Source organism: Centruroides vittatus, unplaced genomic scaffold (assembly GCF_030686945.1).
Source record: "Centruroides vittatus isolate TY-2023 unplaced genomic scaffold, ASM3068694v2 scaffold_324, whole genome shotgun sequence".
In the NCBI taxonomy this organism is placed as follows: domain Eukaryota; kingdom Metazoa; phylum Arthropoda; class Arachnida; order Scorpiones; family Buthidae; genus Centruroides; species Centruroides vittatus.
Genome location: NW_027122701.1, coordinates 116,788 through 135,482, shown reverse-complemented (window position 1 = coordinate 135,482; position 18,695 = coordinate 116,788). Strand labels below are relative to the sequence as shown.

At 28.4% G+C, this 18,695-nt stretch overlaps 1 protein-coding gene across 1 annotated transcript in view; it reads right to left on the bottom strand.

Moving 5' to 3' along the window:
* l(3)76BDm (trafficking protein particle complex subunit 8 homolog l(3)76BDm) overlaps positions 1–18,695 on the bottom strand; it is a 127,452-nt gene that overhangs the window by 52,436 nt on the left and 56,321 nt on the right. The window contains exons 11-15 of the mRNA XM_067286038.1: positions 11,505–11,608; positions 9,175–9,451; positions 5,803–5,988; positions 377–482; positions 121–303 (exon numbers count right to left, since the gene is read on the bottom strand). Coding sequence (XP_067142139.1) covers positions 121–303; positions 377–482; positions 5,803–5,988; positions 9,175–9,451; positions 11,505–11,608 — 856 coding nt within the window. The remainder of the gene's footprint in view (positions 1–120; positions 304–376; positions 483–5,802; positions 5,989–9,174; positions 9,452–11,504; positions 11,609–18,695) is intronic.

The window sequence follows — 18,695 nt, the reverse complement described above, 5'->3', positions numbered from 1 at the left end:
GCCATGTTGTTAAGCTATTAGTTTTAATTCATTTGAGTTTCATCATTATGTTTTTTTTTACAAAAAACACTGATATAATAAAATTAGTTTAATATTTCATTTAAAATTGATACGACCAACCTCCAACAACACTTAAAGGTCTAATAGAATTATCAGTATTTTCAGCTAAACATTGAAGTTGTGGATGATGACTAATTGGCAAAAATCCTTGGGCAGCTGTAACAACCAGATTAGCTAAATATATCCAGGTATTATTATTCCAATTTGCTTTGTCAAATTTTCTTCCATTAACAAATGCCATTTCTAAAAAACAAAAAAAAAAAAAAACATATAATATTTTATATACAATAATTTTTAAAAACAAATAACTTCTTACCATCTACATTTTCATTAATTTGTCCAAATAAAACTTTTATACTTTGACAATCAAATTTTGGCAAAGGAAATAAAGGTAACTGTTGATCTTTACTCTCATTCAATATCTGCAACAAGAATTTCCATAAAAAGTTTAGAATTTTTTTAAAATTATGCAATTATTATTGTCTTATTGGGTTGTTCGAAAAGTAATTTCGTTCTTTTATTACTAGAGGAATTAGATGTATTTTTACCAGCCAATTTTATTTTAAACCACATTTTCATTATATACTTCGACAGCTGGCATTTTAAGGCTTATTTGTAAAAAATTCTGTTTGATTCTGTACAATTGTTTTTTTTTTCAGTGACCCATCAAATATGGAAAATCGAAAGCGTCATTTTCGGCATATTTTGCTTTTTTATAACTAAAAAACCAAAATGCTGTTCAAACAAGAAAAAAATTGTGGTACATGTTTGGAGAAGACGTGTTGAGAGAAAGACAGTGCCAAAACTGGTTTACAAAATTGCGTTCTGGCAATTTTAATATTGAAGATACACCACATTCTGGATGACCATTTGAAGCCAATGAAAACAAAATAAAGATACTGATTGAAGCAATCTGCCGTATAATGTGCAGATTGCTGCACGTGAAATCACTAAGAGATTAAATCTGTTAAATTGAACCATTTATTATGACTTAAAATGAATTGGTTTTGTTTCAAAGCTTGATATATAGGTTTCCCATGTTATTAACGAGAGATGCTCTCTATGGTTGGATTTTAAAGAAATTTATTTTTAAGCTTTTACCAGACAATTTAACAATTGATTCGAAAGTGTACTGCCATCAAGTAAACAAATTGAGTAATATCATCAAACAGAAAAGGCCAGAATTGATCAACAAACAAAGTGTAGTGTTTTACCATGATAATGCCAAATTTCACACAAGTTTGGTAACTCGTCAGAAACTGTTATAGTTTAGATGGGATGTATCACACCAACCATATTCGCCAGATCGGGCACACTCAGATTATTACTTGTTCCGGTCTATACAAATTTTTTTTAACTGTAAAACATTTACTTGAAATGACAATGTCAAAAATCACTTGAATCAGTTTTTTGTAAACAACGATCAAAATTTTTATGAATGTGAAATGATGCTATTACCAGAAACAATGACAACAGGTATTTGATCAAAATGGTCAATATATAATTCAATAAAATATTTATTTATTATAAGAATATTGCATTTATTTTTCTATGGAAAAAATGAAATTACTTTCCGAACAACCCAATATTTAAATAATTAAAAATATTAGCATCTAAAATAATAAATACAGCACTTATCAAATATATGCTTCTAGATACATTGTAAATTTTATCTATGTCAGAAAATTAATTTAAACTTGCAAAAACATTCAGATAAATATACACAAAACAGCAGAACCCCAATTAATCAAGATTCCACATTATCTGAGACAAACCTGTAAGTGAATACACCACTTTTCTTATACTGTAATTCATACAAGAAAGCTTACAATAACACACATTACAAAATAATTTGCTTCCATTACCTTTTATTTGTTAACTTCAATGTGAAACAGACCATTTATATTAAAATGTGACTACAATAATGCACAATTTATTGAAACAATTGTATATATGTATTAGCTATGTAATAAATGATCTAAAAATTGTTCTTACATATGATTAAATTCAATAAGGTATAAAAGAAGGCTTAAAAATGCTACCATATAAATCTTTTATATTTGTAATTTTTAATCCAAAATGACCACATCCATTTGTTTTACTTGAGTTTTTGGTTATCTAAAGTAGTATTAGTCCACATTACCTTGGATAATCAGAGTTCTACTATAATTATAAATGTTTTTATTTCCATTCCAGTAACATTTAATTAGTATTTCATATAAATAATACACTATTAATACATATATATAGTTAAATTTCATCAATTTAATGGAAAATAATAGCAGAATCATTATCAAAATATAATACAGTGAAACTTTGCTTAATGGGCACCTCTCATAATGAGTAATTCCCATAATGAGCAAAGCAAATTGTAAAAAAAATGTCTCACTTAACGAGTGACGTTTCGCACAATGAGTGACAAGGAGAGGAAAAGGCCCGGATTGTGCACATGCTACATCAGTCTGTGCTTAGCAGTTGTTCTGCTAGCATCTTACTGTCACTTATGATCACACATTTTTCCAAACTTGTGTTCAGACATATTACATATAAACATCAACAACCATAGCCTGTTATATAATAAACAGCCCAAATGATGTGCCAAATTCTTGGGCTATGTAAAGGCTATAATTAAATATTAGTGTGACAATGCGTGAAGCACCCCCTATGCTTCGGCACCACAGGACCAAAGGGTTGACACCATGTTTGCGATGTTTAGTGTGTCTGTCCTAAAAAACACAGAAACCTGATGGCCACTAATTTCGGTTTTTATTGTGAGCGGTTACATTTGTATTCGCTTGGATCCAGAATGGAGGCAGCATGGGTTAAGGAAATGCACCATACACAATTCTAGCAATAACAATTTATATTAATAACAATAACAATCCATTTATTAAGCTATTGACAGTTATACAAGTAAGATTAATATTTATAGTTAAACTTCGTCCATGATATTAACTAATGTGCGAGTTTAAGTTGGAGAGAGAGTGAGTTTACATAGCATTTACATAGATACCTGGCAATGCGGTTGATACCATGAATTAAAGGAGATCACTAGATGGGGTTCAATTAGATAGAGTTCACTTGGATGGAGGAAGGTCACTAAGGTATCTGAGCATTGGGGAAACTCTGGCAGGGGCAAACTTTCAGTGACAATGGACTCCTCGGTCGGATGAACTCTCCTTCAGACAAATGAACTGTCAGATGAACAAACTTCCTGTCGGGCAGAAGAACCCCTCTCGTCATTAGTCATTGTCTTTTATTGGGGGTCCTCCTCCTTTTCTCCATCTCCCTTTTTTGGCAATGTTGCAACGCCAATGTCCAATAGCAATTTCTCGTCGCCAAGTTCCTGGTGACACATTCAATGCATCATCTTGAAAGGGAAGTGACCCCACAGAGGAATAAAATCATAACTTTTATAGTTTTAACAATCGTGAAAAAAATTATAGCAAGTTTTAATTTCAAAATTAAATTTTCACCAGCAAAATTTTTGTCAAGTCCAGGCTCTCACATTAGAAATTACTGAATTTTTTTTTTGTTTTGTTTTTTGTTTTCTACAAATCAAATTCACATTCCAGGTTGGTTCATTCCACACTAGAAGAAAAGATAATGACGATTCACATTCCTTAACAATGTACTGTACATTGTATAAGTTTGTTTGAATAAACATTATACATAAAATATTTGAGTATTTTTTCAGCATGGAACACATTATCGTGTTTTACATTAATTTCTATGGGAAAAATTGTTTCGCTTAACAAGTGTTTTGCTTTATGAGTAACATTCTGGAATGAATTATGCTCATTAAGCGAGGTTCCATTGTAGTAAAATTTTTTAAGGAAATACAAATTATTTTATAAGTAAATTAATCTAATGTAAAATGCAAAACAGGCTTATTTGATAAAGAAAAAATTAATTTGTGAATGGTTTAAAACTGCCATACAAATATAATTCTTCAGCTTATAAATTTCTGTTTATTATTATAATTATTATTTCAATTTCATTTTGTTCTATAATGAGAATTTCTTTATATAACTTATTTGAGTATTGTTATATTGCCACTGATAAAAAAATAATAATATACAGAAAACACACAATAAAATTTGTAATGATTTATTGATTGAAATCATTCTATAAGTGGGAATTATATGAAGATAATCAGATATCATTTCAGATTTTGAGTAAATGATTTGAAAATTAAAGGTATTGCATTTATGAAAGCATAATACTTTTAGAGATTATCAATTTCAATAGAAAAACATTCATTTTATATTTTTTTTATTGAAACAATGTAAAATATAATAAAATTATTTTATAATTTTATTAAATTGTTATTAATAAAAAGAAAAATTTTATCAAGTTATTAAAAAAATGTTTTATGAATAAGCAAAAGTTTATGAATATTTTATGAATAAGCAATGTTTTATGAATATATATTTTTTTTCCATATATTTAACTAAATTGTCTATTTCAAAAGTCTATTTTGTTTTGAAAACTTTTTTTATTTAAATCTGTTAAATTATTCTAATCTATTATTCTAAAAATATAATTATATATATAATGAATTATACACTATATGAATATTTGTATAAAATAATCCTCTGTGTTATAGTAACTGTGATTTAACTTAGTATAAACTTTAATGCATTCACTAGTTTAAAAAATATGTATCGTATCAATTTTTTAACAAAATAACAACACCTGGTTGATAGGAAAACTAGGACAAGGGAAAATGGCACTATCAATTTTCATTAAAGTAAACCTAACAAAAGGCACAAAAAAAATTTCAACATTCTAAAATCCATGGGCAAATTTGAGACAACATGCATGATTACGTGAATTAAAAAAATATTGAATAATGGAGTTTGCACTTAAAGTTGTGAAATTTTGTATGAGGGATTTTCCAAATTCTCTAACAGTGTTAGAGAAAAACCAAAAACTGTGTCATATGAGGGATTTTCCAATTATCAAACTATGTTATAGCAAAACTGTGTTGTAGAAGTGCCATGTTATATGAGAGATACCAGTATTATACACAATACATTAACAGTAAATTACATGATAAGGCTCTCTCATAAAAATTTTTCGTAAATAATAATGAATAGTTTAATAAATTTAACTGAAAAACTTAAAGTCTGTCAGTATCTCAAACTATCAAGTTTTTCATCTATTAGAATTTAAATAGTTAATGTATTATGAATCATCATGATTTTTATTGTTAGAAATTTGAACTACATTATGCCAAAAATACAAGTTATAAGAATTTACAATATATTTTTTTAATATATATTTTTCTAATTTAATATTTTTAGTTATAGATTAAAAAGTTTCATTATTTTGATAAGTACAATTTAAGCTACACATATACTTAAAATATTATATCAGTTTTAATGTATTGACATTAAAACTTCATTATTATATACATTTAAAAAATGGTGATGCATTTTGATGAATAAATATTTTTTAAATATTCAACTAAATAAATGATGTTGATACTTTATAACCAATATTATTTTAATTATAAAGTATTACCAATTGATTGTAATCTAATTATCATTCAATATTTTGGATGATAATTAGTCAAACACTAAACAACAGTATATATTTTGGAAAAACAAAGAATCATCCCATCATTGATATCATAGCAATCACAGGAATAATTTTTTAAAATCTGAAACAATGTTTCTAAAAAATTTTTCTGAATTTGAAGGTAAAAACCATTTGATATCAAAAATAAATACTAACATTTAACACAAAAAGATATTCACGAAGGAATGTAGCTTGTTGAGTAGCAGATTGAAGACTATGTTCTTTAAGTAAACTTTCAAATGCTGTGCAGGCATTTTCTAACTGCTTCAAATTTACTGATTGTCTACCAATAATGAAATTAATATGATCATCAGCCAATCTCCAATTCTTTTCTTTATATACCTAAAACAGAAAAAAAAATTATATACATATAGCTAAAACACTAAAAATCAAATAGATATATGTTTGATTTGTTATAGCCACTAATTAAGTAAAATATCTCACTATCAAAACACTAAAATTTTGCTCTTTTATATTTTGTATAACTTTTTAAATCACATTTTGAAAATAAATATTCAATTATGATGATAAAATTAGTCTAGATACTTTGTTTAGTAAAAAGAAATAATTACTACAGGAAATCCTCATTAATTTCAACTCAGATAATTGAAAACCCAGTAAATTCATAACTACTTTTGTCCCAGCCAGGGATATAGAGTTTTACATGTTAAGGAATTCAGTTAGTTCAAAGTATGGCTACTTTGAAATTTGAAGTGAAAATTCTGTCCAAACTGTGATATGCATATGTTAACTCATTTGTTAGATCAAAGTACCTCCATGCTATAAGAGAACAATAGACCAAGAACAACTCTAAACTGGTCAATATGGCTTTGCTTTTACAGTAACACATTTTCAGGTGTCACCTTACCCATGAACTATCCTTTTTTTCTCTTATCTCATAAAATATGGCTGGTTTTTGGGATAACAAGATTGGGCTATAAGTAGCAGATTGAGATATTTGTAAGACTCTAGGCTACTACATTTGGACAACTTACTACTTTTTCGGTAACTTTAAAAATAATTTGGGCTACATTTTGAGGAATTCATCTTTACATTTTATAAAACCTATGGATAGCATGTCAACCTATGGTCAACCTATCCTTCGTATCATTGTTGCATTAGCTAACGTTCAGAACGCATTATGGCTTTTCTTAATCACTACAATGCATCATGGTCAAATATCATGAAAGCCACAACACAAATTTCACTTCATGGCCGTTTTGAATTAGCCACAACACAAATTTCACTTCATGGCCGTTTTGAATTAGCCACAACACGTGGTTGTTTTCTTTTTCTCAATGAGTGTTTTCGGTCTTTCAGCCTAATAGGTGTATTTCAATTTGCTGGCTTTACAACTAAATGTAAAGCGAGCAAATCGAATGTAGACAGAAATTAATTGATATATAGAAATCCAATCAATAATTTGAAATGAGATATATGACATTATCTAAGTTAGAAGTATATGAACATAACTGCTGAGTTTTGTAGCAATTGGTCAAGTGGCTTAGGCATACATAGCAAACAAACATCCTCATTTATATATGTAGATTAACAAAAATAGCATTCTGTATATGTAGCCATATACTATTTGCTTAATAAATTACATCAGTTTTGTGGTATTTGGCATATGGTACAAATATATGTAAATCTTTGAATTATCAAGTTTCAAATTATCCAAGTCATGATTATTTCATCCCTCAAATTTCAAACTAATGAGAATTTTCTGTACATTCATTCACCGACAAAAAGTTATGCAGCCAGATAAAATTGTTTGATAGCTGTATGCCAATTTTTGTAGTAATGTTCAGAAAGTTCAGAAAGCTCAGACATGTTGTAGACAATTACAGTTGTGGTCTAACTGCAAAACAGGTAATACCACCTGAGTGCTCTAAAACTGCTAACCCAGTATCCATAAAAAAAGCTCACAGAGACTGGCTATGTTCAGAATTTCCAGTATACCCACTGTTTAGAGGTTTCTGAATGCTAAGCATACCTCTATGATGCAGTCAAAGCATTATTCATAGTTAACAGAGTTTGAGAAAGATGACATTTATTGTGCTGACAGAAGCAGGATGGCTGCTTCACTAAACTGTCCACCATGTGGGCAGTTTTGATCAGTTTGGCTATAAGAAAAACCAACTTAATGGCCTTTAAATTAAAAAGTTCACCATGAGTTGGGCAATTGTCTATTAACAATAAAACTTTTCACCTCTTGAAATAAAACATTGCATCTAACTTCCAAATATACTGAATTTGACTGTCCGAATTGATTCAAACAAATCCAATGTCATCCATGTCTTTCTGTCTGCCTTGTACTATACAGAAAGAGATTTCACATTTTCAAAACAATGCAGATTTTTGTATTTTCCTATCACCAACTAAGATAGCTTTTCTATTCCAGAAGTGTTAGCTCTGATTACCACAATCAAATGTTCTTTACTTAATTTTCCATTTGAACACAATTCATTTTTAATCATCATAATCTTGTTTGGAAACATTTAAAAAAGAGCTCCACTTTATCAATGTTGAAAACATTAAATTCTTTGTAATCTGCAAGAAGTTTGGGTAAGGTTTCTTCTTCCCATTTTTTGCAGTCCTTGGAAAGCACATCTTTTGCTTTCCCATCTTTTGCATTTCCCAAGCAAAATTCTGAAGACAATGTTGTACCTGACACTGAAATTTTCAAGCCAGCCAGCACTAGAACTGAAACTTTCCACTCAAAAAACTTTTGCAAAGTCCATAGCTTTTTTCCTTAGCAGAGTTCTGCTTATTGAAATTTTGTTATTTTTTCCTTGTAACCACTGAAACCATTTCAGAATAGCTGTTTCAACTTCTGGAAAAGTTTTCAGCTACTTGCCCTGAGGGTTAATGCTTGTTGTGCATCTTTCAACAATGGCATCCTTATTTTTCAAAATCACTAACATCATGTTAGATGGAAATTGTAATTCTCTGCTGAGTTTCTTCATTATATTTGGCTTTTCTTCCATATCTTTAATTAACTACACTTTTTCTTTCAAACTCAAACATTCACTTGACATTTTCTCTAACATCAAGCCTCACAAAAACTCACTGTACCATATGAATTTACATCAGCTGCTAACATGCACAACCAACAATATGGAAGAATGCAAGTAGCAGGTGGCTAGAGTGATTATGATTTATTCAAGTATTTCATTGACATTGTTGACAGCAAAAGCACATAGGGAAAATTTTAAGAATTTTTGCTGGAAAACTGACTTACTAAAGGAGAAAGCTTAACATTAAACTGTATAGGTGTTAGGCCCAAGTGAAAATTTCAATACCAATAAACTTTGTATAAGTCAATTTGTGACAAGTCAATTTTCAGATTCATACAATTTCTAATGTATACATACTGTAAATATTACTCAAAATAAATTATAAATAATTTATAGACATTGTCTTTCAGTCAAAATTCAAATTTATGTCTACAAGAACAATGATAAATTTTACATACAATATTCCATTTCATTTATTCATAATTTCAAATATAGTGTGTAATAATCCTACCTGTTCTGCCAATTTATAGGCTCGTAAAGCATGTTTTCTCTGACCAGCTTTGCTAAATCTATGTCCTGCTAAGATAACATGAAAAGCATATTTTCTAATCATTGGTGGCTTTGTATTAAGAAAACAATGAGCAGCTTGTTCCAAGAGTAATGCACTACGTAGATCTGAATCTTCACTTGTCATACGTATAAAATGCAGAGCAGCTTCACTATACAAACCTTTATTTTTTAAACATTCTGTGCTAAGTAATGTAGCACGGGTAGCAAATACAGAAGATCTAAATCATAAATAAAAAGTTATTCATGAAATGAAATAAAACAAGTAACAAGGCATTAATGCTTAATAGATATTATCACAGAGTATGACAGTAGAGTAACAAACAGAGTATGAAAAAAAAAAGATAACTCATTATCACAAAATATAATTTTAAAATTAAAAATTTTAAATATCCTATTTTATTAATTAAAATATTATCTTTACTAAACAATTTTTAATTATAATAAAATAAACATTTATTCTGCATTCTATTATATAAAAACAAAATAGTTAATTATTTCTAAAAATAACATAATTTTATTATGAATCTCTGAAGTTGTTAATCTAACAATACATATCTTGTTGTTAGTAATAGCTTATAATTAGGACCAGTGAGAGACTATCTGATGCCCCTATGCAAAAAAATTTAGGTGCCTCTATACATTGTCTACATATTGCATACTCACAGCAGTGCACACACAAACACCCATACATGTCGATATTTATAAAATATCATCAATATAAACATTTTAAAACATTTTTAATTAACACTAATTATTGAACTATCTTTTCTTGAGCGATGCACTGTTGTATCTTGATGCCTCTAGGTGATTGCCTAAGTTCATCCAATGGTAAAACTAGTCCTGCTTATAACACTTAACCTTTGTAATAAAGTGAAATAATCTTGTGAAATAAAATTGATAACAGCAAGACAGGCATTGTTAGATAGACATAATTTCTAATTTTAATTGAAGACAAACAATACAGTTCCAATTTATAAATAAATGTTTGCACTAATTATAGTTCTATAATAGTGTATAGCACAAACAAGATTATAAGATCAGTTATATATTTGAAGTAATTTTTGAAAATAATGTTATTTTTTAATAGTTAAATAAGTATTGATTTCCCTTCTATTGATCTCACTGATGATCTAGATCAGGCCACAAACTGGATACAGCCCATTAAGACTTCATATCAGGCCTGAGGCCTTGATGATTTCTTTCCTAAAAATCATTATCTTTAACATCATGCAAGAATTAAAACAAATAAAAACATTCAAACATCTAACTGTTTAGGCTATCTATGTAATAAAGGCCTGGCAAAAAAAAGGGCCTTTGTTAAAGTTTTTTTTATAATTACAGTATGTTTTGGTTTACTGAATAATTTTGAATACAGCCCATGTCTGATATACATATATTTGACTGGTCCTTTGCTGCATTTAAATTTGAGACCCCTGATCTAGCTTGTTAACAAAGTTATTGACTCAGATATCAAATGATGTAACAAATCATATTATATATAAATATTTATACTATTCATAAACATATTTGTTATTATTTTTATATACAGGATCATTATAATTAAAGTTTCACTTTGAATAGTTCAAAAACTCACCACCAGCAGGGAATGGCACTGTATGCAATATTGTTGAACAAAATAAGACATGAAGACATTGGTTGAAAATATTTTTAATCGTTACTAAAATGTGTTACAAAGCATGTTCAATGTAGCATCCACCATTTTCTGAAAGCAAGTTAAATTGCATTACTGTGTTATCAACAGTAGCTCTTAGCATATCAGAAGGAATTTAACTTGCTTTCAAAAAATGGTGTCCACCACATTGAACATGTTTTGTAACATGTTTTAGAAATGATTAAAAACATTTTCAACCGATGTCTTTGTGTTTTATTTCGTTTAACAATATTGCATACAGCTCTATTCCCTGCTGGTGGTGAGTTTTTAAACTGTTTTTTTTTTTTCCAAAAAATAAAATCCCATGACTTCCTGTAAATTATTACCAAGTTTGATAAAATTCTGTCCAGTAGTTTTCCTTTAATGGCCATTTCAAAGTGAAACTTTAATTATAATGACCCTGTATTATAAATAATTTAATAAATCTAAATTAATTTATCATTTAATCATTTAATCTTATGTCAATAGCAAAAATTTACATGTAGTTTGATTAGATATGGTAATAAAAATGCAGAAACTATGATCATATCAAATTTCTAACTTTAAAAGGACATTATGACTAAATACATAAATAAATAATTTTTATTTAAGAAACTTACTTGCATGTATTTAAATACGTTGTAATAGCAGAATCCATATAATGTGTTGGAAATTGTCTTTGGGATGAAGATCCCATCATAAAAACTGACAATGCAGCCATCTCCTAAGAATAGTTAAATAATAATTTTATACATTTTAAAGAATAAAATTAAAATTAATTAAGTAAATATACTCAGTAATTATGATATTTAAGTCAGTACTATAAATAATTTTTTTAAAATTATAATATATAAGATTATCAACTAAATTACTCTAGCCCATTGTCAACAGACTATCAATTTCTAATTTTTCCAGTCAAAATAATTATCAGAGATTTGCAACTAAATAAATTTGTCCCAAATTTCTCTTTGATAATATAAACTTAAAAATGATCTACTCATTATTATATTTGTGACAACTAGCAATCTTAAGGCACATGAAGTTCACATATTCTTAACTCACACAGATAGAGAAAGAGGGAGAATTGTGTTACAGATATTTTATTGGCCAATTATTATAATTACATATAATTACAGTAGAGATAAATGGTTGTTAACAATTCCTTATGATAGATAAATTTCAAAAGAATATAAGTCTATAATTATCATTTTTTCAAGACACATTATGAACTGTCTAGAAAATGAAAATGGCTGATTTTAATACAAAAGGTGATACCAGAAATATTAAAAATTAGATGATTTATAAAATCATATAGTAACAGCTACTAAATAAAAAAATATACTCATCAATCGCACACCGCGCTGAATAAACAATAACTTCACACAAAAACCATTTTCGGTTTTTGTGTGAAGTTATTGTATGTTCGAAAACGGTTGTATGTTCGAAAACGTTTGTGAAAATGGTAATTATATATGATAACACACCGTTTTCGGTTTTTGTGTGAAGTTATTGTTTAAATAAAAAAAAATTACAAATTTCAAGTTTGACCATCAAGTATCTCAAAAGCAATATGGCACCATTCAGATAAACTGAAATTCATCATAGAGTAATTATGCACCTCACATAAATTTAAATTAAAAAAATATAAAATTTGAAATATGTTGCATTTTTTATCATTTTTATTTGAAAAGCATTATTAGAGAATTTATATTACTACTTTAAAGAAATAATGTGGATCCATAATAATGATTATTATTAATAAGCTAACTACTGTATATGTCTGAAGTACTATATTAAGTGTTTTCTTCAAAAAAATTTCAGGTGATCAAACTGTACTGCTTGTTAACTGCTATTGCAAATTTCTTTACAAATCTCAGTTAATAAGAACAAAATAATACTCAATAATGTACTAATCCATAATCCAGTTATCTTTAAAAATAATACAAGTATTTTTTATTTTATTTTATTGGTTAAAAGAAATATTTAGCTGATTGATCATTGGTTGGAAAAAATATTTAGCTGGTTTTAGCTGATCAACCAGTTTTAGCTGGTTGATCAGCTAAAACTGGTTTGGGGAGAGCACTGATATTATATGTAGACATTAACAGACATTAAACAAAAATGAAAAATTAATAGTATCCTACAAAAGAAAACTTTAAAATCAAGAATAAACATGCAAATAATCTTAGTTTGAGTAAAATTACATGTATTGAGAAAATCCATCTGCTAGTCCACAAGTCCACAGCATTTACAATCACTTCTATTACTAACAAAATTTTATTTTATATAATAATTGGATTCTTTTCACATAATTTTAATAAAGATTACAGTAAATCATAATAAAATAAATTTTCTTGTGTTTAATTTTTCTGTTATGTCATATTTTGACTGAATTTTTAAAATTAAAATTTCCTTAAGTGGCCAATAACTGTGCTGTTTACCCTATTATAAATTTTATATAAAACTTATGTTCTTATATTTATTTATTATAGACTACAGTTTATAAAAACTGCAACACCAAAAAAGATACCAGATAACAAAATGAGATTTATACAATACATTATATGTGATACAAGATGTAAATGATTAGAAATACAAAATTGTAAATACAGAGGAATAGACAATAGTCAATAAAGAATGCTCTCAATCATAGGCAACAATAACAGCTCTTAAGCAGTTTGATATTGAATGGGGAAATCCTGGATGGCTGTTTCTAGTATCCTGGTATCACATATCATCTTTCCAAAGCCAAAAAGCCTAGGTGTATCTGGAGAGGCAACACTAGCATGAGTGAGATTCATACTCTTTGCTAATCCAGAGAGCAAACATTTTAAAATTTTACTTTGTAGCTACAATATCTACAAAACCCATTTTCAATCGTATGCATCTATTACCTTATATATACAGGTATCCCTCGTATAGCATGGTAGTTACTTCTGAAAAAGTGCTGTCTTACACAAATACATGCTATACTAAACAAAGGAACCTAATCCTATGTTCTGTAGTACATAGAACATAGGGTTAGGTTCCAAACGTTAACAAAAATATACTATTGTTTTTTGTTACTAAGGGAGATATGTTTATTAAAGCAATCAATAATTACCTAACAGTTATTATTAAAAGTGCTGTATTATACATTAATATTAATTTTAGTTGAATGGGTGAGTTTTCTTTTTACAAAGTATTGCCATCTTCTAAGCTTTTTTGTTGAGCTTGATCAGAAATATCAGCAACATTTCTCGTATTTTTTATTTTTATCAGAAAAAATTTTTATGAATGACAAAATAAAAATATGGTATTAATTGAAAATTTGCTTTAGCAGGTTGTGTTTGTTCAGTCAAGTACCGAAAAATTTTTTCCCAGGATTTATGTTCAAATACTGAATTGTTCAAGTACCAAGATACTGCTATATTTTGTTCATTTTTACAAATGATTACTTACTTATGATTAAAAAAAAAGATTAATAACACTTTCCTAAACATGTTTAAATAAACTTTACTAAATATGAAGATTAATCTATAAAAACAAAACACAGTGAAATCTTAAATGCTAATGTCTGAAAGCAATGTCAATAATACCTTGTTGAAAGGAAAGTTAGAACAAGGAAGAAAAAATTGCACTATCAGTTTTCATTAAAGTAAATCTGATGAAAGGCACAAAACGAATTGAAAATTTCAATATTCTAAAATCTGTGGGCAAATTTCAGACAACATGCATGCTTACTTAAAGAAAAAAATATTGAATAACAGAGTTTGTACTTAAAAACTGAAATTTTGTATGGAGGATTTACAAATCCTTGAACTGTGTTAGAGAAAAATTGGAAACTGTGTTATATGGGGATATCCTCAATTTTCCAATCATGTTAGAGCAAAACCATGTTGAAGAAATGCCATGATGTACGAAAGATACCTGTATTTCTCCATTTGCTTGATGTATGCAGACCTCTTTAATAAGACTATACTTCTACTTTTGTCTGCTTTGATCAGCATGATGCTATTTCATTAAGCCATTTCCAGCTAGTAAGGATATCTTTCCACATACTACAGTGATCAAAACCAAAATTATCTTTCCTTAAAAAAAAAAAATGGTTTGCACTTTTGCACTATGGATTAACAAAGAGTATGAACCTCACTCATGCCAGCAATGCTCCTCCAGACACACTTAGGCTTTTTAGCTTTGCAAAAATGCATAAAACAGGCCAACAAATAAGATCTCATATCATGTTGTCTCTGTTCAGACCTCAGTAGATATAGATATGGCATGACAAGCAAGTTGCCAAGTGACAATGCTTTAGACATGAGCAATAAAAATCCAGTGATCTCATAGGACAGGGAAGAAGTGTAACATATCTTTCATCCAAGAGATGCAAAACTTTCTGAATCACATGTGATCAGGTATCGTCCTGTTAAAAGATGATACTAGCGGTATCTGCAAGTAAGGCATAACTTCAGCCACCAAAATCTCTTTGATGTGCTAATCATTGATCAGAATTCTAGTGATGCATACAAGACAAGAGTATGAATTAAAACAAATAGCACCCAACATCAAGTCAAAGTGATTTAACACTAGAAAATTTAATGCTTTCAGAAACCATTCATCATAGCATCTCCACACAAGAGTACAACTATCATAATACATCAAATTAAATTGCAACATGTCTAAAAACACTGATACCAATTGTTTCCTCAGTTCCCATGTTCTTGTCATCATTACAGTTTCTTCCTCTGACATAAATGAAATAGTCAACAAAGTTTTGACAACAGATTTGACAAACAGTCTCCTCTACAACAAAAACACTTTTTATGGGGCTTGAAGACATTTCCTAATGTGTGATGCTCCTCCATTATTACACTAATGCTCAGGAGAGACCTAAGCATTAGTGCAAAAATGGAGCTCTGTGGTCTGCTAATGCCATAAAAGTCCCAGACTTATTCATTTGAGTAACATTTGCTCATGATTCATCATGTTAATGCATAAAACTTTCTTCCCACTGAAGCTAGATTTACAGCATTATACTTGCATTTCATCTAACATGATTGACAATACTTCAGAAGGACAAGTCATCTTTGTGAAGTCCCATAATCTTGCTTTGCTTTAAGTTCAATATCTATATTTATGGATCTTTCCTGCTGCAGCATGACATGGTTAGTCATTAACAATGCAAGACACTGAGAAAATTCTCAGTGTCTTGCATTGTTAATGACTAACCTTAGACACATGAACTACATAATCTTTATTTATACCTATGTCAGAATGGTTAAATGGATATGACACAAGAATTTTGCATATGTCTGCTGTTGTAGTTATTTGTTATTTTCATTCTCTACCATTACCTACCCACTATGCAAATTTTCAACCAATCCAACACATTCTTTTCAGTATTGCAATTTCTTTAAACAGCAGTATTTAAAATCATTCTCAATTAGAAGCAAAATCAGTAACTTTGAGAGAAATAAGATTTTCACATTATTTATTTTATGTAAATACTTTTTACAAAGATGGGATTGTTTTTAATATTTCTTACAGGGTCCATACAGGTAATTCCATCTGTGATTCCCTGACTTTTTCTGCTAAAAATCTTATTCCCTGACTTTCCGGGACTGTACAGACCCTGTTCTTAAGAAAATAAATTGTTTTATCTCTCTAATCATATTAAATTCTATTTTATACTTATAAATTTACAAAAATAATGCATGTAAAATATTGAATTTATTTGATAATAACTTAAACCTGATTATAATGATTTAATAATTATAATGCAACTGAAAATTTTTACAGAAATAATTAAATATATTTTTATTTTTAAATTTTATCTCTATATTACAAAGCACTTAGCTGAATAACCATGTGAATAGTGTCACAAACCAAGTCAAATTTTTCATATAGTATATAAATATCCTTAGTGTAACAATTTTTAAGTCCTTAAGCCTTTTTGTTTCATAGAAACTGAGGAAAATACAATTTTCAGTTTTTAATTTTCCTTTACTTCATAAATATTTTTGAAAGATTAAGGAATATGGTGCCATTTACATTATCATTGTACATATGAAAAAATTTATTTCATATTTTTTGGTGCAAAATCCAAATTTTAAAAAATAAATAAAACTTCAAATACATTTTTCTCATCAAAAATACAACAGTATTGTCTTCATTTTTTTATATAAATATGTTTTCAAGAGATTAAAAAATCTGAAAGAAAACTGTTATTTAAGATTAGTTTAAAAAATAGATAGTTGATAAATTAAAAACTGATTTTTTTTTTTATAATTAAAACTTTATTTTGCTGACAAACTGTATTTCAAATTCGTCCATCTTCACCTGAAGAAGAACTTTTATAAGTTCGAAAACGTTAGTGAGACAATCGTGAGATGATTTTTGCAAGGAACACCGGTAACAGGTTCGTTTTTGGAGTTGTAGTTTATAAATCCCGGTGTCTATAGGAGAGTAGAACAGTATTAAAAATTATTGTGGAATATTTTTGTAGTTATTTCAATCAAAAACTCATCCTTATAAAAAATTTGCTTATAAACAAACAACATTGCTAAACCCGATATACACCAACCATGCTGGTGATGTTGTTTGTTTATATATATATATATATACGCCTTGCTGGGGTTTGCAATGGACGGTTGAGTGCCTTGGGAGATGTTTACAGGACGTGGGCACTGGATGCATCCCCATCCAGCACTGTAATAACTTTGATGGTTATAACGTAAGCTTATATATACTGGATGAGGAGATCAGACTGGAGGTCCAGGCAGCATAACTGGCAACGCATCTGCACAGTAAGCAGGAGTTGTGGATTCAAGTCCTGCTTACCGATTTTTTCTTTCAGTAATTCTAAATTAATTAAAAATTATAATTATTAAAGTTATTAAGAAATGGTGCCTAATGCCTCCCTCTAGTGCCAAATTGTTTGCATAATTTATTTAGAAATATGCCATTTCTAGCCCGATAGCATTCAGCTTTGGTTGGTGTCTAAAATTTGCTTATTTTTTTTAAAACAAAATTTAAGTTACAAAATCAAAAAATAATGCTTTTCAATTATTTTTAATTACAATTTTTCTCTCAAAAATATATATCTTGTCATTCCTAAACCTTAATATTATTATATTGTATTCTATTTCTTTATTTTTGCTATGAATTAGTGTTAGATGAAAACAGGAACCAGCCATCACTTACCACACTTATTATTATGATTTTTCACTCATACTAGGAAGTGATATGCAAAAAAGTATGCTTCATGCTCTGTTTACAATTTATGATTGATTTTCCTATTGAACTAAGATAAATAAGTTTGTTCATTGTTTTCTTGAAATCATCGTTGGATAAAATGATAAGTCTTGTGAGTGTAACAGACTCAAGACAAGTTCCTTCTATTTTTCATACATTCAAAAAATGCCAATATTTTAATCAGGAACATCTACTTCTCAAATTTAAGATTCTTCATTAATAGATGACGACATGTCATTTGTTTCAAAAAAGAAAAAAAAAAAATTTTCAAAAACCCTAAATTGAATATGTAGAAATGCCATTTTCAAAAGCTGTTTCAAGTCACAAATACTGTTTCTTTTGTGGATTATCAACTAAAATTATCATTGTTTCATTTGATGCCCATTAGCAATCATTTATAAAAAGAATAATATTTATAGATCTAGAAATTCGTTGCTGCATCAGTCATTTGATAAAGAAATTATTATTTGGAAAAGAGTTAAATAATTTACAAATACATTTAAATACCAGTGAACTAGATATTGATAAACTGAAAAATATTTCAAGTATCTCAGTAAATAGTGAAAATACAATAAATT